This window comes from Acinonyx jubatus, chromosome E2 (genome assembly GCF_027475565.1).
Source record: "Acinonyx jubatus isolate Ajub_Pintada_27869175 chromosome E2, VMU_Ajub_asm_v1.0, whole genome shotgun sequence".
NCBI classification, from domain to species: domain Eukaryota; kingdom Metazoa; phylum Chordata; class Mammalia; order Carnivora; family Felidae; genus Acinonyx; species Acinonyx jubatus.
The window spans coordinates 6,544,366-6,572,182 of record NC_069396.1 but is presented as its reverse complement, the minus strand read 5'-3'; the positions used below and the strand labels follow the sequence as shown (position 1 = coordinate 6,572,182).

Below are 27,817 nucleotides of genomic sequence, written 5' to 3'. Positions count from 1 at the left end.
CTGTCTTCGGAAACTGCCCCAGCCACCACCACCCCCCTCGGCCAGCAGCTGCCGGCATCCGGGCAAGACCCTCCACCAGCCAGAAGACTGTGAGTCACTGAAATCTCAGATAATTTAAAAATTTTGTTCCCAAAAAACCCCATTAAGATGCATACGCGTTATCACACCCTTAATAGACTACAAGCATAACTTTTATACGTACCGGGAAACCAAAAAAATAATGTGATTTGCTTTAGTGCAATATTTGCTTCATTGTGGTGGCCTGGAGCCACACCCATGATATCCAAAGTTTGCCTGTAAAATGTGTGAATTCCAAGGAAGAATAAATAGACTTCCCAACATACCAAGTTATCTACTAAGAAAATCAAATAAAGCTAACATCAGACTTGTCTTCAGCACTAGGAGGACTGAAGAACTCAGCAAACGGCCACCAGCAAGTCAAGGCAACAGAAATGTATTTGTGGATATGCAAGGTCTTAGAAACCTCAGGAGAGCACCTGAATCGATGTTCTAGATAGATAGATGAAGAAAAGGAATTAATTCCGCAACACAGTTACACTTTAGAGTGTAAGTCTCTTTAAGTACCAAGGTCCCTGAATCAAATAACACTATGAAAAATTTTGTGCCAGTCTGGAATTGAAAATAATAAACATATGAAAACCCTGGAGCTGAGAGGTAAAATCAAGGTGTCCTGGGGAGTCTGGGTGGCTCAGTCAGTTGAGCGTCCGACTTTGGCTCAAGTCATGATCTCACGGTTCGTGAGTTTGAGCCCCACAGCCTCTGTGCTGACAGCTTGGACCCTGCTTCGGATTCTGTGTCTCCTCTCTCTGCCCCTCTGCTGCTCACACTCTCTCTCAAAAATAAGCAAACATTAAAACAAAACCAAAAAAAAAGGTGTCCTGAAAAGTTTTGACTTTGATGCCTGGGGGTTCAGTAGGCACATAAAACATTTTGTAAGAGGGGCGTTCAATTTTTTTTACCTTGAAATATCAGAATTAAGTTTAATTAGGATCATTAGAAAAATGAAACAGAAACGTGACCAAGAGTAAAAATGTATAGGATTCAAAAGGGAAGGGTAGAACATATTTGATTCAGTGAATGGGCTCAATCCTCCTATTATAAAAGAAAAAAAAAAAATCTAACTGCTTGTCTACAGGAAATAAGCCTAAAACCAATAGGGTATTGCATGAGGAAAGAAAGGTTACCCAAAAATTACCCCCCCCCCCCGGAATGGAAGAGTTACTGCAAGAAATAATTAATCTCACAGTACAATTTACAATCAAAAGTGCCAAAGATGTGCTTGCTGGGGCAGCACATGCACAGAAGTATCAACGAGCATTAAGAGGAGCAGTGTGGAATGATAGTTGTTTACAACTCGATGGGAGAGTCCTGGGGGTTTAATTAGGAAACGGGGACGGTACCTCCACATATCAACCAAAGGCTCCTACACAGATTACCTGATTAAAACAAAAAAATCAAGGACAGATGATCAAGCTAATCCCAACCAGCTTGATTTCAGAGATACACGACTCTGTCCTACTGCAGCAGATAACAGACACTGTTTATCCTTCTGTTTCTCAGAAGCTTTACAAACTTGATTTCATACCTGGTCACAAAGAAAGAACGAGTTCATGAGTTGGCGAGAACAGCAGTAAACTATGCCGTAACTATATTTTGAAAAGGAAAACGCTTGCCCTCAAACCACAGGGAAGACTGAAAATGCATGCACTGTTCGTCTCAAAAAAGTTTTGAATACCAATAAAACAGGAACAAAATAAAGATAAAAGCCAACTGAGCAAAATATAAAAGAAGAAAAAACAGATGTTGATTCACTGAAGAGATCAAGGACATAAACTCCTGGCCTGCTTAATAAAGGAGGGAAGTAAGAACAAAGACAATACCAGAGAAAATACTGAAAGGGAGAATGACCCCCCAACTGAGAAGATACATTTGTAAACTAGGGCAAATGGGTGACTGCCTTGAAGAATGTAAACAGCCTAAAATTGTTTCAAGAAGCAATACAAGATTCACAAAGTCCCAGAGCACTGAAACAGCTCTCAGGTAAAACAGGAGTTACATTCAGATGGTTTTAAAGCCAAGTTCTACATGAATTTCAAGACCATAATTCTTTTTTTTTAATTTTCTAAAATTACTTATTTTTAAGGAAGAGAGCACGAGCTGGGGAGGGACAGAGAGAGAATCCCAGGCAGGCTCTGCACTGTCAGCACAGAGCCTGATGTGTGGGTCAAGCTCACAAATCAAGAGTCGGAAGCTTAACTGGCCGAGCTACCCAGGTGTCCCAAGAATACAATTCTAATGTTAATCCACTGAGGTCAACAGAGAGAAATGCTCCAATTAATTTCCTGAAGAAACTGGAGAAAGATGGTACACCTTTCCCTCCTCTTGCCCTCAGAGTCACAGGTAAATTCTTTAAAAAATTAGCAAGTCAGTTCCAGATATTTACTGGACAAATATGTTACAATTGGATAGTTTATCCCAATAATGCAAGGATGGTTTGGCAACACATTTAGTGAGAAAAACGTAAGTCACTAAATGCCACACATGTCACCAAATGATTTTACCTCTTTACCACAATTTATACTCATTATCTCCATTCACAAATATGGCTGTTCATCTAAACAAAGACTCCAATTTTAAGGTCACTGAGTTTTGTATTTAGTACCTAACCACTTTATTCTAGAAAGAACAGTTGGAAATGCGTGGTGGGAGATGGGGACAGATAGGTAATCTCATTCATGGTATCGACAAAAACTATAACACATTAATGACATTTAAATAAGAAAGGTGTACAGCTTATAACCACCACTTGACCAAGTAGAAATATACACAGACCCTTCCAAAATTGTCTCATGGGAACCAGAGTTATCAATATAAAATCACTTTTAAAAATATATACAGAGAGGTAAATACAGAAATAAATGCTGCTGACAGTGTGGAGCATGACACATGGCTTGAACCCACGAACTGTGAGATCATGACCTGAGCTGAAATCAAGGAGTCCGCCTCCTAGCTCAGGTCTTGATCACAGGGTCGTGAGTTTAAGCCCCACACTGGGCACAGAGCCTACTTAAAAAAATTTTTTTAGAGCACTTGAGGAAAATCTGACAGTTGTAAAAGCAAAAGGATTCACCCAGTGATTCTGAAAATAGCTTCAAAAAAAAATTTTTTTTAAAGCGAGAACCCAATGGGTACATGCATTTAAAAAAGAACTATCCTTTTCACTATTAATTAAGCACATGTGGGAATGGGAGGGCCAATTAGAAATCCTGGAAATACAGTTGGAAAAATCTTGAAAAAAAATTTTTTAAAGCTTATTAAGCGGGAAGTTCTGGAATGGATACCATTAGGGAAAGAATTTGCAGATATGAAGACCGTGTTGGGGAATTTGCTTTCAAACTGCAAGACAAGATGAAAGTACAAAAAGGGTGAAAAATAAAAATACAAAATGAAAAGCTCCAGCATAAAATATCTGAAATGATGATGGCGCCTGGGTGGCTCAGTTGGTTAAGCGTCCAACTTCGGCTCAGGTCATAGATCTCACGGTTTGTGGGTTCAAGCCCCATATTGCTACCAGCTCGGAGCATGGAGCTTGCTTTGGATGCTGTGTCTCCCTCTCTCTCTCTGCCCCTCCCCTGATCATGCTCTCTCTCTCAAAAATAAACACTAAAAATATATTTTTTTAAATGTTGATGATTGAAAATCTCCCACCATTGAAAAGGCAAAGGTCCTCCAGCAATAAACAGCAGTATAGATATAGATGCACATATAGACTCTTACAGGCAGAATACCAGAGTAAAGGGAAAATTATAAAAATGGAAAGATAGGTTCCCTATAAAGGATTCTGTAAAGGACTGACAGACCATACTAGCATTCCCCTCTATAACTACAGCAACGTAAAGACTAAGGGATCTCTTGAAAACGCTTAAAACACACAGCTGCAACTCTAGATGTCCTGTATCCTGATAATTACCATTCAAGAGTGAGGGCAACATGAAGGTATTTTTCAGAGCTACCAAGACAGCCAACTGAGTACTAATAAACCTTTGCTAAAAGAACTACCGACGTCCTTAAGCCAGAAGGAATACAAAGCAAGAAGCATTAGTGGCCCATGAAATCCGTAAAGTACCTTAGAAAACAGAAAAAACTATATAGACTTCAAAGACTAAATTTTTGTGTGAAAACTCAGACTCAGATAAATCCAGGAAATAACAACCCCAAAGTTCTGAGAGGGAAGGAGGGAATCTCTATCAGGAAGGGCACACGGGGCAGGCAACGCTCTATTTCCTATTCGGCATCTCCACAGCTGTTTATAGTTATTCATTAAACAGTACAGATGTTTTACATACTTTTCTGAATGTTTGTTGTATAATTCAGTGCCCAGTGCTCCATATATACATACATGTGTGTGTATATATATGTATATGTATATAGATAGAACATAGCTATGAATGCTTTGGGATTCAGGAAATGAGATCAGGGTCTGTGAGCATAGCAGTATTAGTAGAAGACGTGCATTTTGAACTTCACCTGAACAAAAGTCATTATATACATGAAAGCAAGAGAAATTGTTTTATTCTGGGTAGAGACAAGGTGAAGAGAGCTCAATTAAGACGTTAGTGCAGTTTCTTTTCTGCTTTATTCTTAACAGGAAGGAAAGCAGGTCTCCTTGGGGAAAGGCATAAATTTAAGTAGGGTCATTAGTGACTCTTCCCAGGGCCTCACATGATGCCTCGGAGAGTCACGAGCATTGTCCTCCTCTCCTCCGCTCCCCGTGCAAAGACCATCCTGTTTGTCTCCTCTGTACTTTCCCAGGGGGCCAGAATAACCTTCGCCATTGCTCTCCCCACTCTCCAAAGTCAGGCTTGTACCTGTTATCCTTGGGGATATCCGTGATGTTTTGTTAGGTTGTTAGGGTGGGGAAACTATCTGCAGAGCAAGGTATGGCCTGAGTCTGTGTTTTGTAAAAATGACAAGAAAAACCCATTCGTGCATACTGACGCGTGTTTTTCTAGCACCAGAGGGTCTCACTTGAGCTACTCCATCAGTAGTAGCAGCCGACAACAGCCTGACCTCCTGAGTAGCCAGGCTTTTACAACAGTCAGAAGATGATGTAGGAGGAGGATCGTGAGCTCACCCCCTCCCATGCACACACTGGGACAACAACTACATACGATGAAACACTCGGAAAATGACCCGAAGCCTGGCAAAGTGGATTGTCAGCAGCCAAATACTTAAGAAAATGTCACAGCAAGAAGGGTGAGAGGGACAGAGACAAGGCTGGGAACCAAACCCCCAGTGTAGCGGCCCAGAAGCAGGAGAGGAGATCACAGGCACAGAGGGGATCCCTGAGGAACAAGGGAATCGAGCCCCACGTGAGGAACTCCTGGGGACAGGCACTGGGAAGATGAGCCCCCCACGCTCCACCCCCCGGCTGGCTCGTAACATCAGTGCAGCTCAACTCGAAGAGAGCTGCTTCCTATAGGAAGCAGACTCCGTTCTTCCAGGGCCATGGTGCCGTATTACTGTCTGAGGCCCAGCACGCAGGCAGCAGCTGGAAAGCACCTGGGTGACACACGAGAGAGTTCTTAATTTTAGGGCATGTGCAGGAAGACCAAGGATCTGGAGTTGTCTCTAGGAATCAAAGTGCCAGTAGATGCCAGTTTACTTGCAGCCCAGCTGGCAGGATGCTGGTGGGAGCCACTTGTGACACTCTCTATCTACTTTGCTAACACCATTCACCCCACCTAGGCATTGCCCGGCAGACCCACCCCACCCACCCCAGCAGGTGCCCCCGACCCCCCGCAAGTACCACCCTGCCACATGCAGGGGGCAGCTTTGGCCCAGACTGGAGCCCCTCCAAACTGACTCCTGGGGAGGGGGAGGCAGGCCCAGTCACAACAGGAAGGCATATGCAGACCCACACAGGAGACACCCCTGGAGCTCCTGGTTCTTGTGACCGGGGGCCATTGCACTACCGCACCCCACGATATACCTACGTCAAGCCTCTGCTTTCAAGACCAGGAGATGTAGCTGACTTACGTAAATACATAGAAACAAACACGGAGAGTCAGACAAAATGAGACAGAGGAATATATTCCAAATGAGAGAACAAGATAAAACCTTAGAAAAAGAACTCAATGGAATGGAGATTAGCAGTCTCCCTGGTAAAGAGTTTCAAGTAATGGTCATAAAGATGCTCATCAGGTTTGGGCGACCTCCAGGAGAATTTTAACAAAACAGAAAATGTAAAAACCAACCAAAAGCAAAGAATACAATAACTGAAATGAAAAGTCTACTAGAAGGACTCAAACGCAGACTGAAGGATGTACAAGACATCAGTGATGTGGAAGGCAGGGTAATGGAAAGCATCCAAGCTACATAGAAAAAAGAATAAAAAACAACGAGGATAGGTGAAGGGACCTTTGGGAAAATCAGGTACCCTAACATCCACATGATACGGGTCCCAGAGAGAGAAGCGCAGAAAACTTGACGAAGTAACAGCTGAAAACCTTGCTAAGGTGCGGAAGGAAACACATCCAGGCGCAAGATGCACAGAGAGCCCTAGATAAGATGAGCCCAAGGAAGTCCATGTCTAGACATACAGTAATTAAAATGTCAAAGGTTAATGATAAAGAGAATTTTAAAATCAGCAAGAGAAAAGCAAAAAGTTACAATCAAGGGAAACCCCATAATATGGCTGTCAGCTGAGTTTTTCAGCAGCAACTCTGTAGGCCAGAGGGAGTGGTTCCAAGATATATTCAAAGTGCTAAAAGGAAAAAACCCTACAACCAAGAACACTCTACCTGGCAAGTTATTCAGAATGGAAGGAGAGACAGAGTTTTCTAGACAGAAGTTAAAGGAGTTCATCAACACTAAATCAGCTTTATAAGAAACGTTCAAGGGACTTTTTTTTTTTTTTTTGATGCTTATTCACTTTTGAGAGAGACAGAGCCAGCGGGGGAGGGGCAGACAGTGGGGGACCGAGGATCCGAAGCGGGCTTTGTGCTGACACAGTGAGCCCGATGCAGGGCTCAATCTCACAAACTGTGAAATCATGACCTGAGCAGAAGGAGGACGCTCAACTGACTCAACCATGTAGGTGCCCTTCAAGGGACTTCTTTACGTGGAAAAGAAAAGCCAGCCCATAACTAGAAGAAAATTATTAAAGGAAAAACTTCACTGGTAAAAGCAAACCTGTAGTAAAGACAGGAGATCAGTCACTTATAAAGCTAGTACAGAGGTTAAAAGACAAAGTAGGAAAATCAACTATATATAAAAAAAAAATTAGTTAAGGGACACACAAAATAAAAAGATGTAAAATGGTGGCACCTGGGTGGCTCAGCTGGTTAAGCCTCCAACTCTGGATTTTGGTATAGTTCATGATCTCACATTTGTAAGACTGAACCCTAACCCCCGGCACCCATCCTTCCCTCCCTCCCTGTAGTCCTCTCCCCTACTCACACTCTCTCAAAATAAACATTAAAAAAAATGTAAAATATGATGTCATATACATAAGATGTGGAGTTTTAGACTGTTCAAACTTTGGTTTGAACTTAAGAGATCACCAATTTAATACAGACTGCTATATAGACAGGATGCATATGTGAACCTCATGGTAATCACAAATCAAAAACCTATAACATACACAAAAAAGAACGAATTCAAGCATAATACTAAAGAAAGTCATCAAATTACAAAGAAAGCAAAAAAAGAAGGAACGAGAAGAATTCTAAAAACAATCAGAAAACAACAAGATGGCAATAAGTACTTAATAATTACTTTAAATGTAAATGGACTAAATGTTCTCATCAAAAGACATAGGAGGGGTGCCTGTTAACTCAGTCTGTTAAGCTTCCAACTCTTGATTTTGGCTCAGGTCGTAATCTCACAGTCATGAAATTGAGCCCTATGTCAGGTTCTGTGCTGACAGAGTGGAGCCTCCTTGGGATTCTCTGTCTCTTTCTCTCTCCCAAAATAAAGAAACAAACATTTTTTAAAAAGATATAGGGTGAATGAATTGATTTAAAAAAAAGATCTTAAAAAATTTTTTTTAACATTGATTTATTATTCAGAGACAGAGCATGAGCATGGGAGGGGCAGAGAGAGGAGGAGCCACAGAATCCAAAGCAGGCTCCAGGCTCTGAGCTGTCAGCACAGAGCTCGACCTGGGGCTGGAACTCATAAACCATCAAGTCATGACCTGAGCTGAAGTCAGATGCTTAACCGCCTGAGCCACCCAGTCACCCCCCAAAAAGATCCATCTTTTATGCTGCCTACAGAAGACTCACTTCAGATGTAATGACACACACAAAGTTAAGGGAATGAAAAAGATACTCCAGGCAAATGGAAGTGAAAAAAAAAAAACTGCAATAGCAATACTTCTAAAAAAAAAAAAAGACTAACAAGACAAAGAAGGGCATTATATAATGATAAGGGGATCAATCCAACAAGAGGACATAACAGTTATAAACACCTATGCACCAAACATTGGACAACCTCAATACATAAAGCAGGTATTAACAGACATAAAAGGAGAAATGAACAATAAAATAACAGTAAAGAACTTTAAAACACCACCTAAATCAACGGATTATCCAGACATAAAAAGAGAGAGGAAACAGTGGCTTTGAATGACACATTAGACCAGATGGACTTAACAGACGTATACAGAACATTCCATCCACAACCAGCAGAATACACATTCATTTCAGGGGCATGGAACAATCTTCAGGATACATCACATTTTGCGCCATAAAACAAGTCTCAATAAATTTAAGAAAACTGAAATCATATCCAACATTTGTTCTTTTTTCTCTCTCTCTCTCTTTGTTTTGGTTTATTTTTTGGAGACAGCATGAGCAGGGGAGGGGCAGAGAAGAGGGAGGGAGATACAGAATCCCCAATGCAGGGCTCGAACCCATGAGCTGTGAGACCAGGACCTGAGCTGAAGTTGAATGCTCAGGGCGCCTGGGTGGTCGATTAAATGTCCAACTTCAGCTCAGGTCCTGATCTCACACTCCGTGAGTTCGAGCCCCATGTCGGGCTCTGTGCTGACAGCTCAGAGCCTGGAGCCCGCTTCAGATTCTGTGTCCCTATCTCTGCCCCTCCCCTGCTCATGCTCTGTGTGTCTGACTCAAAAATAAATAAAAACCTAAAAAAAAACTCTAAAAAAAAAGTAATTTATTGAAGTTGAATGCTCAACCAACTAAGCCACCCATGCATCCCCCCAACATCTTTTCTGACCACAATAGTATGAAACTAGAAATCAGTTATAAGAAGAAAAAAAAATTGGAATAAACACAACCACATGGAAACTAAATAACCAATGGGTCAACAAAGAAATCAAAGAGGAAATCCGAAAACACCTTGAGACAAATGAAGACGGAAACACAACAGTTCAAAATCTTTGGGATTTAGCAAAAGCAGTTCTAAGAGGGAAGTTTATGGCAATACAAGCCTCTACCTCAAGAAACACAAAAATCTCAGTCTAAACTTATACCTAAAGGAACTAGAAAAAGAACAAAACACAAAGCCCAAAGTTGATAGAAAGAAAGAAATAATAAAGATCAGAGTAAGAAATAAAGACTACAAAAATTGATCAGTGAAACTAAGGCCTGTTTCTTTGAAAAGATAAAATTGATAAGCCTTTAGCCAGATACCTCAAGAATAAAAGAAGACTCAAAATCAGAGAGGGAATGTTATAATGGACACCACAGAGAGATAAAGGATTATAAAAGGCTACTACCAAAAATTATACACCAACAAATTGGACAACCTAGAAGAAACGAATAAATTCCTAGAAACATGCAATCTTCCGAGACTGAGTGAAAAAACAATAGACAATAGACTGATTCCTTGTAATGAAGTTGAATCAACAATCCAAAAACTCACAACAAACAAAAAGCTCAGGACCAGATGGCTTCACAGGTGAATTCTACCAAACATTTAAAAAAGAGTAGCAACCTATCCTTCTCAAACTATTCCAAAAATAGAAGAGGAAGTAATGCTTCAAAATTCCTTCCATGAAGCCAGCATTAATTATCCTGATACCAAAACCAGACACACACACACACACACACACACACACACACACACAAAGGAAATTACACACCAATATCCCTGAGGAACACAGATGCAAAATCTTCAACAAAGTATTATAAAACTGAATTCAACAATACATTAAAAGCACCATTCACCACCAAGTGGGGTTTATTTCAGCGATGCAAGGTAGTTCACAAATTATCCACAAATCAAAGTAATACATCACATTAATAAAATGAAGGATAAAAATCATATTATCTTGATACAGAAAAAGTATTTGACAAAATTCAACACTCATTATTAACCAAAACGCTCAACCAAGTGGGTCTAGAGGGAACATATATACCTCAACATAATAAAACCCATCTATACAAACCCACAACTAACATCATACTCCACAGTGAAAAGCTAAAAGCTTTTCCTCTAAGATCAGGAATAAGACAAGGGTGTTGACTCTTACACAACACAGTACTGGAATTCCTAGCCACAGCAATGAGACAAGAAAATAAAAGGCGTCCATGTTAGGGGTGCCTGGGTCCTGGGTCCTGACCCTGGGGTCAGGGGATCGAGCCCCATATCAGGCTCCGCACTGAGCATGAAGCCTGCTTGGGATTCTGTCTCTTTCTCCCTCTACCCCTCTCCCCTGCTTGTTCTTGCTCTCTCTTAAAAAAAAAAAAAAAAGGCATCCAGATTGCTAAGGGAGTACAGCTTTGCAGATGGCATGCTACTATATATAGAAAATCCTAGAAACTCCACCAAAAGAAAACCCATTAGAATAAATGAGTTAAGTTGCAAGATACAAAATCAATATATAGAAATCTGTGGTGTTTCTATATACCAATAGCAAACTAACAAAAAGGGAAATTAAGAAAACATCCTATTGGAAATTACATCATAAAGAATAAAATATCCAGAAATAAATGTAACCAAGGAGGTGGAAGACCTCTACGCTGAAACAGTAAGGCAATGATGAAAGAAACTGAAGATGACACAATTAGATGGACAGTTACACCACACTCAGATTGGAAGAATATTGTTAAAATGGCCATACTACCCAAGGCAATCTACATATTCAGTGCAGTCCCTATCAAAATGCCAACAGCATTTTTCACAGAAACTAGAAAGTTGTATGGAACTGCAAAGGACCCTGAATAGCGAAAGCAGTCCTGAGAACGAACGAAGGTGAAGGTACCACAATCCCAGATTTCAAGATCTACCACAAAGCTACAATAACCAAAACAGTATGGTACTGGCACAAAAGCAGACACAAAGATCAACAGAACAGAATGGAGAAACCGGAAATGAAACCACGCTTTTATGGTCAATTAACGTATGACACAGCAGGCAATGATATACAATGGGGAAGATAAAGTCTTTTCAGTAAACCTGTTAAAACTGGACAGCTACATGGAAAAGAATGAAACTGGACTACTTCCTTACACGATACACAAAAATAAACTGAAAATGAATTAAAGACCTAAATATAAGACCTGAAACCGCAAAACCCCTAAACTCCAGGCAGTAAACTCTTTGGTCGTGGGCCTTAGCGCTATTTTTTCTGGATCTGTCTACTCAGGCAAGGAAAACAAAAGCAAAAATAAACAAGCGGGACTACATCAAACTAAAAAGCTTTTGCACAGCCAAGGAAATTAAAAAACTCGAAAGGCAACCCCTGGATTCATACAACTCAACGGCAAAAAAACAGTCTGATTAAAAAATGGGCAGAGGACCTATACAGACACTTTTCTGAAGAAGACATACAGAGGGCCAAGAGATACATGAAAAGATGCCCAACATCTCTAAGCAGGGAAATGCCAAGTCAATACCGTAACGAGATACCACCTCACACCTGTCAGAATGAATGACTAGTATCAAAAAACAGAAGGAGCACATGTTGGCAAGAGTTTGGAGAAGAAGAAAGCCTCAGGCTGTGTTGGTAGGAATGCAAACTGGTGCAGCCACTGTGGAAACAGTACAGACGTTCCTCAAAAAATTAAAAAAAAAAAAACCATACAATCCAGTAACCCCACTTCTTGGTATTCATCCAAAGAAAATGAAAACACTAATTGAAAAAGATCTATGCACCCCTGTGTTTATTGTAGCCTTATTTACAAGAAGCAAGATATGGAAGCAGCCTAAGTATCATCTATGGATAGATGAATGGATAAAGAAAATATATATAGAATGGAATAGTATTGAGCCATAAAAAAGAATGACATCTTGTCATTTGCAGCAACATGGCTGGACCTAGAGGGTATCACGTTACATGAAATAAGTTAGAGAATGACAAATACTATGTGAGGTCGCTTAGATGTAGAGTCTAAAAAAACCAAACCAACCGTACAAAATAGAAATAGACTCAAGTATACAGAACTGGTAGCTGCCAGAAGGTGGGGGGTGGGGAGGGAGTCGGAGAACGGGCAGAACAGCGGAAGATGGAGAGTACGCGTTTCCAGTTAAAAGTCATGGGGATGAAAAGAACAACATAGTAAATGTAGTCAATATTGAAATAACTTTGTATGGTGACAGATGGTAACTACACTTACTGTGGTAAGCATTTCCTAATGCATATATTTGCCAAATCACTATGTTGTACAACTGAAACTAATATTGTAGGTCAAATACATACTTAAATTAAAATTTTAAATTAAAAATCAGTGAAGTAAAACATCCTCTTTCTCCCATGCTGAAATCCAAACTCCTTCCTGTTACAGGTTTTTTTCTTAGCGTAATGGAGGGGACGTTTTGGGTAAGAAAACTGCAGAGTTTAAGGGAAGACTTTGCTTCAGTCATGGCTGGATCCAGGTGCTCATGCAATAGCTCTGTTTCCCTCTCTTTTCACTTCATTCCCAACTTTCTGTGTGTCATAGCAAAGGAGTCAGTAGCCACTGGAAACATTCACCACTCTTTCAGCTGATCCCCAAGAAGAGAAAGTTTTGGTTTTTGGTTTATTTATTTATTTTTTTGTTTTGTTTTGTTTTTTACCAAGAGCACCAACCACAGTCCCATGGATGCTTCTAATTGGCCTGGCTTGGGTCACATGCTCACAGGCGGTGGGCAGAGGGAATGAGACATTGTTACTGGCTAGACCTGAGTCACATGCCATCCCCGGGGGGGGGGGGGGGGGCGGGGCATAACCTATGTTCTATCTTTGTTTTCCGGGGGTGGGGGGCAAGGATAACAGCTTTGAGGTATGATTCATATACCATATAATTCACCCATTTAAGATGGACAATTCCCTGATTTTTGCTATATTCACAGAGTTGTGCAACCATCACCACGATCAACTTTAGAACACTGTCATCACCCCCAAAAAGAAACTCCTGCTCATTACCTATCTCCACTGACTCCACCCCCCCCTCCCCCCCCCCAGGCAACCACCCCTTTTCTGTCTCTATGAATTTACCTATTCTGGACACGTCGTATAAATGGAATCAAGGGCTGTGGTCTTTTGGAACCAGCTTCTTTAACGTTTTCAGGGTTCCTCCGTGTTGTAATGTGTGACCTCGCTTTTTAAAGGCTTCAGTGATGTGCTGGCTCCCGCTTCCCTTAGGCACCTCTCCCCCTTCCCTGCTGTGTTCCACGTTAGGCACACAGCGACTCAGACCCTTTGCGTTCAGGTAGGGACCAGGAGCCCATGCAGAATGCACAGATGTACCTGCCCTGGGATCGGGGGCCAGTGTAAGTTACTACTCCGCGTTTCACAGCAATGCCACCCTTCATCGTGAACAAGCGTTTTTCAAACTGCTTGCTTCCACGGGAATAAATGATTGTGAGTTTTATCTTTGGTGAAAATGGGCCCTGTGGTTTTCTGGGATAATCCCAGCTGCAAACCTTCTGTGCCTCCTGCTCCCTCTTGGCCCTCTGTTAAGATGCGGAGCCCCCCCCCGCCATTGCTACGTGCTCCTTCCCTCCAGGAGAGTGAAGAGGAACTCTACTCCTCCTGCCGCCAGCTGCGAAGGCGGCAGGAAGAGCTGAACAACCAGCTGTTCCTGTACGACACACACCAGAATCTGCGCAATGCCAACCGGGATGCCCTCGTGAAAGAGTTCAACGTCAACGAGAACCAGCTCCAACTGTACCAGGAAAAGTGCAACCGGAGGTAGGCCAGCCGCTCCCCCACCCGCACATCCCCAGGGCACGCGGGGTGGGGGGGTGTCCGGCTTCAGGAAAGCCCCCTCCCACCCCCACCTTTAGAAATCCCTTTGGGGGCGCCTGGGTAGCTCAGTCAGTTAAGTGGTGAAGCGTCCCACTTCGGCTCAGATCATGATCTCACGGTTCGTTCGAGCCCCGTGTCGGGCTCTGTGCTGACAGCTCGGGGGATCCTGGAGCCTGCTTCAGATGCTGTGTCTCCCTCTCTCTCCGCCCCTCTCCCGCTCGCACGCTCTCCTAAGATAAATAGACATTCAAAAAAAGAAAGAAAGGAAGAAAGGAATCCTTTGGTCCCTCGACCCTCCGGATCTTTGCCATATAAATTCACTTATAGCAATTATCTTATGCCTCTGCACCTTCCCTAAGTCAAATTGTCACCACTAGGAGGAGACGTCGCGCTAATAGTGAAAATCAACTATGCCCACTACCCTCTAAATAAAGAACCTTATGAAGTTTGCACCGTCCACTGGTTCTGCACTGGGGCAGAACCCCACCCCCATCCCCAGGGGAGGCTTCGGGTTGTGCTACAGATGGGCTGGGAGGCGGCCAGGTGTGCCTAGTGTCCTGCAGTGTGCCTGACAGTCCTGCTCTACGGAGAACCATCCAGAAGCAAGTGCCAGGAACAGCCTCTAAGGGGAACCAGCTCACAGACTCCTTCCCCATATTTGTTACTCCACCAGCACTGCGGCCCCAGCACAATGCTAGTGAGGAAGGCCAGTTTCAGAGATGTTCCTGTCTTGCCGGGAGGCCCCTCTCCCCCTCCTCCCTCTCTCCCCCTAGTCCCCCCTCCCCTCTCTCCCCCCCCCCCGTCCCCCTCTCCCTCCCCCCGTCCTCCTCTCCCTTCCCCCCCCATCCCCCTCTCCCTTTCTCCCCCCAATCCTATCCCCGCCTCTCTCCCCCAGTCCCCCCCTCCCCTCTCTCCCCCCTCCCATCCCCCTCTCCCTCTCTCCCCCAGTCCCTCCTCCCCTCTCCCCCATCCCCCTCTCCCTGCCCCCCCATCCCCCTCTCCCCCCTCCCTCTCTCCCCCCAGTCCCCCTATCCATGCCTCTCTCCCCCAGTCCCCCCTCCCCTCTCTCCCCCCACCCCCCCTCTCAGCCCTGTTCCATCAGGCCACGGATGCCCTGCAGGGCGTGGACAAAGGTTACACTGTTCCACACATGGCCTGTATCTGAGCCTAACAGATGACTGTGAAATCTGTTTTGTTTCAGGTTAAGAGAGAAGAGAGTTAGCAACAGTAGGTTTTACTCATAGACCCTGGGGCACGCGTGTAAGGGTGTCGTGCCCGCATGTGCTCACGTGTAGGAGAATGTCCTCTCTTCAGACCCCGGGGACTTGCTAATCTGTGATGTCTCATCAAGCCTGGAGTCAAGAGGACACTTTTGAAGACCCACCTGGCATGAGCTGGGGTGACTTCCTGCTCCTTTCTTCATCTTGGACAATTTCTTAACTTATATTTTCTATAGAGGATCGTAAAAACGTGTTTCCTCGTTTTTTGGCCTCTCGTGTTCCCAACCTCCTTGAATAAAAGCGGTGAAAATCTTGATCCGTTAGACCTTCTGTGCTCAACCTGTACAGTGAGCAGGACCCTTGTCCAGCCTCTAAGGATCCAAGTAATTGACTTCCGAGGAAGATGAGCCCCATACGTAAGGAACGAATTAATTAGATTCGGAAAAGGATTGTAACTAAAAGGCAAACGGTTCGGCCTTCCCCTGGGCCCCACGAGTGGCCCTTGCCCCGCTGCACCTCTGCCCGGCTTCTCTGCCCCAGGTCAGCTGACTCAGCTCAGCACCAAAGCCGCAGTGCTCGCGATAGGCCCGCTGCCCTACCGGAGAGGTGGCTGGGGCGTGCGGTCTCTGTTCGTTAGAACAAGCTCCAGTCTGTGGTGGAAACTTGCTTTGGGACTGGCGTTACCAGGGTGGGGGCCCCTTTGATTTACAAAGTCTGATGGAGAGACCAGAGACCCACTGTAGGCTCGGCTCGCTTCTTACTCACCCCTGCTCTGCCCACTCACAAGCTGGTGGCAGATCTCCATGGGCTACAGATTTTAACAGGTGATCAGAATTCAGCTCTCTGTGTTGTTCCGCTTTGTGGAGCTAAATCTTAAGCTGTAGGAAACTACAAAAAATCCTACACACAGTCATCCCCAAAGAGGCAGACCCACCTGGGACACGAGGACACTCCTCTACATCTTGATAGACAATCGAATGATTTGTACAGTGTGATGATTTAATACGGCATTTTAAAGACAAAGATAGTGTCGAGGTGGACAGTATGACTCAGTCAAGTCACAACTTGGTCAGACTGGGCGAAAGGTAATTGCAAGGAAAGAATAATGTGTCAGGAGAGGACACAGGAGCAGTGAGCCTGGTGGATTTACAGGTTGGAGCTGGGTCCTTGAAGCCCATTCAGGCTCAGCAGGCAAGTATTCTTGCTGGGAAGTACATTAAAACCAGCCAGGCTCTATCTCATCAAAAGACCCTATGCCTTCATCCCACGAAAGCTTTTCAGCACTTCAGTATACCAAGCACTGTCCCCAAGGTCAGGGCTACAATGTAAAAAAAAATTTCTAGAGGTGGGGGGAAAGCCATGGTGACTGCTCGCATGGAACATCTCCATGAGCTCCTCAAAGACGTACGTTGTACCTTCCCCGAAGCCAGGAGCATAGGTGACAGCAGTCTGAAGGGGTGGGGCGGTTATCTTGCAACATGACCCTGTGATTCCTCCAACTGGAGTTGCCGAATTATTTGGCAGTCAGCAACTGAGCGGAGAATATTCCTGATGGTGGCAAATGGTCCAAGCAACGTTGAATAAAGGTGAGTTGCAAAGGCACTGAGCTCAGTGCTACAGGGAAGGAATTTTCAGACTCTGTAACCTTTCTCCGTTAGCCATTGGCCAGGTGGCCACTGGAGCCTAATTATCACACCCCTACCCCTACCTCCAGGTCCCTCGTGCCTCCATCATGTCCCCCTTTTTTAGCTCGTGGGTGAGTAAAAATAAACCTTTCCACTTCACTCCAGTTTAAAGTCTAGATCCCCTTTCTCCTTAAAATGGCTTTTCTGCTAGTGTCAAAGAAATGAAGACCGGGCGGCCCAGAAGGAAGAAACAAAGCATCTTTTCAGCTGCTGCCGCGTAAAATCCATACCCAGCCACACCCAGAGAGAGAAAGCAGCCATGTGAAGTGAGGGATATGCTATAAACGATGCTGGGAAGAACTCTTTCCCTCAAACCATCTCCTCCTAAGCACTACCGTGACTTGGATGCACCATTAGAGAGCATTTGCTTTGGCTTCCCCATTCTTTCCTTAACAGAGTAACACATAAATCTCACTGAGAGAGGCAATACTAGGATTCTCACAGGAAAGACACAGAGAAGGGAAGGGCACAGGTGACATCACTGCTCTTCCCCTTGTCTGCCCAGATGCCACATAATCTAAGGATAAATTATCCAGCCAAGACTGGGGCTGGCTGGTCATGGAGTCAGTACAGCCAGTGCAGGCTGAGCAGAGCAGCGACAGGAGCATCCGGAGAGACAGCGGCAGCAGGACGGACCCGAACCACGAGTGCGCACGTGTGCTGTTGTTTGACCATGTCTCTGGGTTTATCGTTTACTTAGAGTGGCAGTTCTGTTGCGTGGAAAGATAAAGGGGGGATATGCTGGTTACATCATTAGAGCTGGGGACGCTCAGGCGGTACGAAGTTAAATCACTTCTCTGCTGCGAAACCTGGATATTCTAGAGTGCACAGTTAAGAGGGGTGTAGAATATCACACTTCCCAAATTAGATCTCCGAGCCCTTTTGCGAAGGGGTATTTCATGGGAGCTAGTGCACAGTGCAACACATTTGAGGGCCATCTAGAAGGCAGCCAGCGACAGAATCTAATAATTGATGTACTTTAAAGACTTAGTGAAATAAAATCTAAATTTAAGCCCCCAAGGCCAATGGTCTTGACACTGGGCTGGCCTTACCCCCCAAATGTCTACCAAGCCTTCCAAGACATACACAGGCTCAAATAGTTTTAGGGGATCAATTTTCAGATCCTTACCTTCCTATTCTGCTCTTTCTTATGACTCATCTGACTCAGAAGATGCCTTTTTCTCTCCTCACAAAAGAAAACCTCTCTTTCCCCACAGTCTTAAACAGTAGAGCATGACTCAAGGTAGAAAATTCAAAATACGAGTGTTCGGAAAGTGAAAGCCTCTTAACAATAGGGTACAAATCCTTCTGTGATTCGGGTGGCTCTCAATTCTTTCATTTCAATAAATTTAAAGGAACACCCAAGATTTCTTGGGTATTTTCGCATGTAATTCCAAAGGACTTGGAAGAATTCAGCTAGCATGCTACCACAAATCTCCTTCTGTTCCCTGTCTCCTTATCTATGCAAAAAAGGATTGCCACGACTTCCATAAATAAAATTGGTAAGGGGGAACAGAATGCATATTGTGGCCATTCTAACAAAGGTAACACTCATCTATGCAGGAACAAAATGACTGGGGTGGGGGGCAAAGCTTTCAACATTAAGTGATACATTGCCAATGAAATTTTACTAAGTGTAATAATTTACTAAAATTTGTACGTTGTTTATTGATCAAGTTCAATCCAGAAGAAAGTTTCAAATACACAGAGCCTTATGACTATAGGATATTATCTAACTTTGTTACAAATATGCAAACAACCAACATAAAAGACAGAAATCATTAGGGGAGCCCAGGTGCTCAGTCGGTTAAGCATCCAACTCTTGATCTCAGCTCAGGTCTTGATATCATCAGGGTCACAAGTTCAAGCCCGCATTAGGTTCTGTGCTGGGCATGAAACCTACTTTAAAAAAAAAGTATACGTATGTTTACGTGTATATCTCATTAGGCTAAAATGTTGAGGGGCACCTGGGTGGCTCAGTCACTTAAGCGTCCGACTTCAGCTCAGGTCACGATCTCGCTGTCCGTGGGTTGGAGCCCCGTGTCGGGCTCTGGGCTGAAGGCTCGGAGCCTGGGGCCTGCTTCCCATTCTGTGTCTCCCCCTCTCTCTGTCCCTCCCCTGTTCATGCTCTGTCTCTCTCTGTCTCAAAAATAAGTTCAAAAAAAAAAAAACATTAAAAAAAATTTTTTTTAAATGTTGAAGGGAAATAGAATAAAAATGCAAATTCAAGGAGTAAAAGGAAAAAGTATGGTGTTTCCTACCATTAAAAATTGCTATTCATGTAATTTTTTTGAACGGGCGACAGTACCTATCAACTACTATATTTAGAACCTCTAAACTGAGAGGAATGTAACCATTTTATGTAAAGATGCAGTATCTACAATCCATTGGCAACTCAGATCCTTTCCAACTATTTATGATGGACAATTTTAGCCAACAGTGTAGAAATGTGCAGGGGGATACTCAGATTTACAAAATTCACTGGAGAGGTCTCTGAGCCATCAATTTTAAGATGCTTGATCTAAGGCCACTAAATGACACATTGCACTTAGAACGAAGAAGGATGGCTAAAGGGGGCCTTAGTCCTTTTAACTTTTAAGTGAATGAAGTTAACTTTCAACTTGGGTGACTGCTAACTTTTTTCAGACAATCCTAAAAAGCCACACCCTGGCCAACGGAAAGCTAAATAGATTAAGAAATATGCAGAATGACAAAACTGGCATTTGAAAAACATTTAAAGATTTGTCTCAGGCCCTTTCCTTTCTGAAATATTTTCTGCTCAAAGAGACCCTGCTTCAGTGACCCTGTCTCTCAGAAATTTCCACATTTCTTATTTTCCAATAGGCTTTTAAAAGCTACATTTGTAAACTTGTTTTTCATTAATAAAGCCATAATTTATTTTTTATATAAACAGTGTGTGCTTGTGTGTACATAAAAAATCATGTGAATGAGTCACGCAAATACTGGCTATTGTTAATGTGAAAATTAAATGGCTGTATTGCATTTTTAAAAAATAAAAATTTGGTCTAAGTGAATACAGCAATCTGCTCAGGACTTTTTTTTTTCTTTTTTTTCTTAATTCTATTCACTTTTCTCCTCCCCTATAATACAGTAAACACTTCAGCCATGAGATAGGTACAATGATCATTTTTTAAAATGTGTTTTTCTAACCTGTTACACTTTTCTCTAGGTTACTGATCTATCTTCCTTACAGCAAAAAATCACTCCATGTAAAAACCCAAGTTTATACAATACATGACCAGTCTTTAATTTGTCAGTCTTTGGAAGAACATTTGGTGTTAAAGGGACAATGAGCACCTGTATAAGCACCTGTACGTCTAAACTAAGTGACAGGGCATGTTAGAATTATCAGCCATTCTATTTTCTTGCCAAGGATGCATGGTGCATAGGACACCATGTTGTATATCCTAAGATTGTCCTACTCCCAACCCTTAGCCACTGACTGCATGAGTCACACTCATCCAAAAACTTCAGAACAGCCTATGACAAACCCCTGCATTTTTTTTCTTTCTAAAAGAACTTTTGATTTGGCCTACTTTTATTTATTTATTTTTAAAATATAATTTATTGCTAAGCTAGCTAACATACAATGTATACAATGTGCTCTTGGTTTTGGGACTAGATTCCCATGATTCATTGCTTACAGACAACACCCAGTGCTCATCCCAACAAGGGCCCTCCTCAATGCCCATCACCCATTTCCCCCTCTCCCCTCCCCCCATCAACCCTGTTTGTTCTGTGTGTAGAATCTCTTATGGTTTGCTTCCCTCTCTGTTTGAAACTATTTTTTTCCTTTCCCTCCCCTGCCTGCTGTTAAGTTTCTCAGATTCCATATGAGTGACACAATATCTGTCTTTCTCTGACTTATTTCACTTAGCATAATACCCTCCAGTTCCATCCACATTGTTGCAAATGGCAAGATTTCATTCTTTCTCATTGCCAAGTAGTATTCCATTGTATATATAAACCACATCTTCTTCATCCATTCATCAGGTGATGGACATGTGGGCTCTTCCCATAATTTGGCTATTGTTGAAAGTGCTGCTAGAAACATTGGGGTACATGTGCCCCTAGGAATCAGAACTCCTGTATCCTTTGGATAAATTCCTAGTAGAATTACCCTATGACCCTCTACGAGCACTATTTTTAATTTTTTGAGGAACCTCCACACTGTTTTCCAGAGCGGCTACACCAGTTTGCATTCCCGCCCACAGTGCAGGGGGGTTCCCGTTTCTCCACATCCTCTCCAGCATCTACAGTCTCCTGATTTAGCTACTCTGACCGGCGTGAGGTGGTATCTCAGTGTGGTTTTGATTTGTATTTCCTCGATGAGGAGTGATGTTGAGCATCATTTCATGTGCCTGCTGGCCATCTGGATGTCTTCTCTGGAAAAGTGTCTATTCATGTCTTCCGCCCATTTCTTCAATGGATTATTTGTTGGTTTTTCTTTTGCTGCGTCCCAAAGGGTTTGGGCTTTTTCTGCATCTACTGACAGGATCAAATGCTGGTTTAGGCTGTTGTGTTTTCATTGTCATTTGCTTCCCTATGTTTTTTAATTTCTTCTTTAATTGCCTGGTTGACCCATTCATTCTTTAGCAGGATGTTCTTTAACCTCCATGCATTTGGAGGCTTTACAAAATTTTTCTTGATTTCTGGTTGGTTTCAAGTTTCACAGCATTGTGATCTGAAAATATGCATGGTATGACCTTAATTCTTTTATATTTATTGAGGGCTGTTTTGCAACTCAGTATGTGATCTATTTTTGAGATTGTTACATGTGCACTCGAGAAGAATGTGTATTCTGCTGCTTTTGGATGAAAAGTTCTGAATATATCTGTCAAGTCCATCTGGTCCGGTGTATCATTCAAGGCCATTGTTTCTTTATTGATTTTCTGCCTAGATGATCTGTCCATTGCTGTGAGTATTAAATTCTCCTACAATTACTGTATTGTTATCAGTAAGATTGCTTATGTTTGTGATTAGTTGATTTATATATTTGGGTTCTTTCAAGTCGGGGCATAAACATTTACAACTGTTAGCTCTTCTTGATGGATAGACCCCTTAATTATGATATAATGCCCTTCTTCATCTCTTGTTATAGTCTTTGGTTTAAAATCTCGTTTGATAGAAGTATGGCTGCTCCAGCTTTCTTTTGATATCTAGTAACATGATAGATGGTTCTGCATCCCCTCACTTTCAATCTGCAGGGGTTCTCAGGTCTAACATGAGTCTCTTGTTGACCATATAGATGGATCTTGGTTTTCTATCCATTCTGATACCCTGTGTCTTTTGGTTGGAGCATTTAGTCCATTTACATTCAGAGTGATTATTGAAAGATACGGATTTAGGGTCATTGTGTTATCTGTAGGTTTCATTCTTTCTCGTGCTTGTGGTGATGTCTCTGGTCCCTTGCAGGGTTCCACTCACAGAGTCCCCCTTAGGATCTCCTGCAGGGCTGTTTGAGTGGTCATGAACTCCTCGATTTTTGTTTGTCTGGGAAAACCCTTATCTCTCTTTCTATTCTGAATGACAGCCTTGCTGGATAAGGGATTCTTGGCTGCGTATTTTTCCTATTCAGCACGTTGACTATTTCTTGCCACTCCCTTCTGGACTGCCAACTTTCAGTGGACAGGTCTGCTACTACCCTTATGTGTCTCCCTTGTAGGTTAAGACCTGTTTGTCCCTAGCTGCTTTCAGAATTCTCTCTTTACCTTTGTATTTTGCCAGTTTCACTATGATATGTCATGGTGTTGGCCTGTTTGTGTTGACTGTGAAGGGAGTTCTCTGTGCCTCCTGGTATTGGCACACTTGAGAAACAACGGGCCGTAAGGACAGACAAGGTCTCTGCCCTCGTGAATCTTAATTTTAGTGGAGGAAGACATCAAACAAACTAATAACTAGATAAGGTAACATCAGCACAGCAAGACTTTGATGGCATGATTTTACTGGGCCCCAGTCCAGAGTAAGTCCCACAACCCTGATTCATCACTCCTGAGGCCGTTTAACAAGCTAGAAATTGGTTCTGTCTCCATTTTTTTTCTGTTCTCAGGTCCGTGGCCCAGAGAGGTTTTTCTCTTGTACAAATACAGTGCTACACTTCCACAGCCTCTCTTTCTCTTCCTTTTGTCCCTCCACAGAAGAGGATCCCCCCCAGAGCCTATGCCACACATTTTTTCTCTCCCAGTTTGCAATCCCACACCTATGGCCCACCAAGTTGTCCCCGTGGGCCCCTGGAGATGTTTCTGTCACTCTGCAGCCCAGATTCCTGGAATTCTAATACTCAATATTGCTGTGTGTGAGGGACGAGGGAACTTCAGGCCCCCTCCTTCTCCACTGTGATGACTCCTCCCTCCACTGCATTTAGAAGATGAACAAGGAGGGGCGCCTGAGTGGCTCGGTCAGTTAAGCGTCCGACTTCAGCTCAGGTCATGATCTCACGGTTCATGAGTTCGAGCCCCGCGTCGGGCTCTGTGTCGACAGCTCAGAGCCCGGAGCCTGCTTCGGATTCTGTGTCTCCCTCTGTCTGCCCCTCCACTGCTTGTACTCTGTGTCTCGCATTGTCTCAAAAATAAATAAACATTAAAAAAAGTCTTTAGAAGATGAACAAGGAGTAGCAAAAAGCAAAGTCAAAGAACTGCTAACATATCTTTTGTAGACAGAACTCTCATTAAAATATAAAATGAACACATGGCGAAAATTTATCTAACTCATAAATGAACAAGGAAACCAGTGTTGCTACCGATTCTAAGAATTCAAAGAACGATACAGACATAGTCTATCAGATGGCCAGGTCACCTGACTCTACACTTCACATTGCAGCTCAGATGAATGTTGTCCACAGCCATGCAAATTATGTCCAGTGGAGATTCAAGTGCTCACTGCCTATGGATATCAACCAGTTTTTCCACGTTTGTATCGATTAAGCAAGTTTATTTAGCACCACCAATGGACATGAAACCTGACCCGCCCACCTTATACCACACACAAAAATCAAGTCTAATTAAGACGATAGATGAAAATGTAAAGCCTAAGAGGAGCCCGGGTGGCTTGGTCGGTTGAGCATCAGACTCTTGATTTCAGCTCAGGTCCTGATCTCACAGTTCATGGGATGGAGCCCCGAATCGGGCTCTGCACTGACAGTGCAGGGCCTACGTGGGATTCTCTCTCTCCTTCTCTCTGCCCTTCCCCTGCTTGAGTGCTCTCTCTCTCTCTCTCTCTCAAAGTAAATAAACTTTAAAAAAAAGTAAAAGATAAAACAATAGCATTTCTAGAAGGTATTCACAGCCTTGGAGAGGGAAAAGCTGCTTTGGCAAAGCAGCCAAAGCACCAACCCTCAAGGAAGACCACTGAATTAGTCTCCACTGAAGTTGACAACCAGTGTTCATCCGGAGATGCAATCAGGAAAGCAGAAAGGGCAGCCACAGGACAGAAGACGGTATTTGCAATAACACAACTGACAAAGAACCTCAGTCACAAGAGGATTCCATCCCTCCAAACCAGTAAGAAAAAGATAATTCATTAGGAAAAAAAAAAAAATTGGCAGGTTTCATGAATGAGCAACTTACAAGAGTATAACCAAATGGCTGATAAGCAGGAGCGCCTGGGTGGCTCAGTCGATTAGGCGTCTGACTTCAGCTCACGTCACGATCTCACGGCTCCTAAGTGTGAGTTCGAGGCCTACGTCGGGCTCTGTGCTGACAGCCTGGAGCCTGCTTCAGATTCTGTGTCTCTGTCCCTCTGCTTTTCCCCGCTTAAGCACTCCCTCTCTCTCTCTCTCCACCCCTCCCCCTCAAAAATAAACATAAAAAAAAATCAAATGACTGGTAAGTATATAAAAAGACACGCACTCATTATTCATAAGAACACATAAATTAAAACCACAATAAAATACCACTACACAATTATTAGAGTGGCAAAAATTTAAAAAGCTGTCAACACTACCAACTGTTGGCAAGAACACAGAGCAAATGGTACAGTGCTTGTTGTGTGGGACAAAATCACATTATAAAGACATCTGACCCTCTCTGCCACGTTAACCACACGCATACCCGATGACCCAGCAACTCTACTCCTAAACATATACCTACCAAAAGGCATGTTCCAGAGCGTCCACAGTACTGTCATTCACAAGAGTCAAAAACAGATGAGTCCCACTGCCCATCTGCTGAATTGGTGAGCTGTGTGTGTTTACACATGGAGCGCATACAGTGGTGACAAATGACTGAGCTATGACAACGTGTAGCAACACGGGTGGATCACACAACCACAAGTTGAGTGAAAGAAGCTAGAAACACAAATGTAGCAAAGGAACAAAACGGAATAACAGAAATTAGTAGAAGGACACACAGGAAACCGTAGGATAGTTTTAAGATGGGCTAGAATAAGTGGATGAAACAGAATGGGGTATAACACAAACAGAACATGGACACATTTGAACACTATTGTTTGAAGAAAGCAGAATGCAGAGCAAAGCACATCCACTGATACCATTTAAATGAAGTTTTAAAGCAGACGTACAAATGGATAGGTAAAAGCACAAAAATGCACTGAAAGGAACATCTAAAAGTCAAGACAAGGGGCTGTGGTAGGGTCCCCTCCCCAAGGAAAGAAAAAGAAAAAAAAACAAACCTCAGGGTAAACTGGCTATGCGCCTACGCGACAACTTCCCTCACGACCTTGTAACATGAGACTACTTAATCAGACTGCATGTTTGTATGTATTACCACACACGGGAGACAAAGAAGTAGGAAATACATTTAAAAAAAAAAACCTACACCACGTGGCCTTTGGAGCTCAGTTCTTTGGGTACAAACCCAAGGAGCAGTGCCAGCACGAATAAAGTTGCTTTCTGGCAAGAAGAGCCTCAGTGTCCTGACTGTCTGTGCGAGAATCCCACCACAGGGTGCCTGGGTGGCTCAGTCATTTGAGTGTCTGATTTTGGCTCAGGTCATAATTTGACGGTTCATGAGTTCGAGCCCCGCATCAGGCTCTGTGCTGACCTACCAGAGCCTGGAGTCTGCTTCAGATTCTGTGTCTCCCTCTCTCTTTCTGTGCCTCCCCTGCTCATGCTCTGTCTCTCTCTCGAAATAAACATTAAATTAAAAAAATTTTTTTCAGTCAAAATGAAGATGGAGTTAGTGGGGAAGGCGAAGGTGATAGGACAGCAACAGGCAAAGTTTTAGCTCTGTTATATATTTTATTTCTCTTTGAAACACTGAAAGTGTTGCTCTGTTTGGCACAAATGTAAAAATGCACTTTCTCTACCAAAACTGGATACATGGCTAACCACTTAAATAGAAGAATAAGTAATAATGAAAAATAAGGGAGAGAGCCAGGGAAAGGATGGGGTGGGGGAGGGGAGAGGAATCAGAAGGAGGGAGGGAAGGAGACCAAGGGAGATGAAAACTAAAAGAAAGAGTACAGAATGTTAGAAGCTAATAATTCTGGGTAGGGAGAAAACACCATTATATGAAAAAGCAAATTTTCAACTTTTAATGTTTGTGAGCCCAGCTCCTGGGCCCAAGGAAGCTGTGCTCTAACGTTTACCAGAGTCCAAATGACTCAGCAAAACCTCAAAGCATGGGCTCTATTTCTGCTCAGAGCACAGGTTGTAGATCTGCTTCCTTAAAGAATAATAATAAACAAAAATAAAGCATTCCAAATACAAAGCTAAAAAACCACCCACACGAACCTCCCTGGTTCCCCTAAGATTAAAGTCTATAGCCTTTCACACACTGAAAACCTAAGATAAAGTCTGTAACTTTCTGAAATGTCCTTGCTCATGATGATTTGTAACTCTGTGTAAAACCAAACAAAACATATAGAACCCTACACCTAATGTTCCCTGGAGTATACTCTTTGTGAAGATTGTGAGCTGTCCTAACTTGGGCTCGAATAAAACTCTTCCCCACTCTTTACAAAATTTTTTAAAAGGTTTGTTTATTGTGCATCAATATATATTATTCTCTCATTTCACTTCAATTTTATTTTCAAAAACAAGAAAAGAAAAACAAGGTTATATAAAAAGAGGTACCAGGCAAATTCTCATAAAAAACACAGCTGGAGTAGCCTTGTTAGTATCAGATAAATTACAGTGCAAGGTAGGGACCACTAACAGTAACACTGTATATGTTAACAATACTACCCCAACAAACTGCTATAGACAAAAACTTTGATGCTTGTCACAACATAGCTCTGAAAAGTGTAAAGCAGATTAGGGGAGGAAAAACAAGTTCACAGTTATGGTTGGGGAGAAAAAGTCCTCTCTTGAGAAAACTATAGCTCAAGGTAACAAAGGACAAAGAGGATCTGAACACAAGTTCACAAGGTTGATCAAGTGCACACATATGCTCCTACAAACACACTCTGAACTTTGCACCCAGAGAATACAGCTTTTGTTTAAGCACATTTACAAATATTGACCAAGCCATTGGGGGGGGGGCGGGGCCTGGAGGGACGTTCAGAGAACTACAGTTGACCCTTGAACAACCTGAGTTTGAACCCTAGGGGTCCACTTGTACTTGGGATTTTTTTAAGGGTTCACATCAAAAGCCACAGGCATTTATTTACAACTGCCCATTCCAGTCTTCACGGATCTAATGGAAGGTACACCCGCTGCCCTCTGAGTACCCAGGGAGGGAGGATATAGGTCAGCAGCCCCTAAGGACCGT

General features: G+C 43.0%; 1 protein-coding gene and 1 long non-coding RNA gene across 6 annotated transcripts in view; one reads left to right on the top strand and one right to left on the bottom strand.

Annotated features, from left to right (window-relative positions):
• The window catches only part of PLCG2 (phospholipase C gamma 2), a 152,607-nt gene extending 136,850 nt beyond the window's left edge, over positions 1 to 15,757 (top strand). For all 4 annotated transcript variants that reach the window (XM_027076280.2, XM_027076281.2, XM_027076282.2 and 1 more), the window contains 2 exons: positions 13,980 to 14,164; positions 15,423 to 15,757. In XM_027076280.2, coding sequence (XP_026932081.1) covers positions 13,980 to 14,164; positions 15,423 to 15,465 — 228 coding nt within the window. In that variant the 3' untranslated portion in view covers positions 15,466 to 15,757. The remainder of the gene's footprint in view (positions 1 to 13,979; positions 14,165 to 15,422) is intronic.
• LOC128313267 (uncharacterized) overlaps positions 1 to 27,817 on the bottom strand; it is a 68,383-nt gene that overhangs the window by 30,813 nt on the left and 9,753 nt on the right. The gene's annotated exons all lie outside the window — the stretch shown is intronic.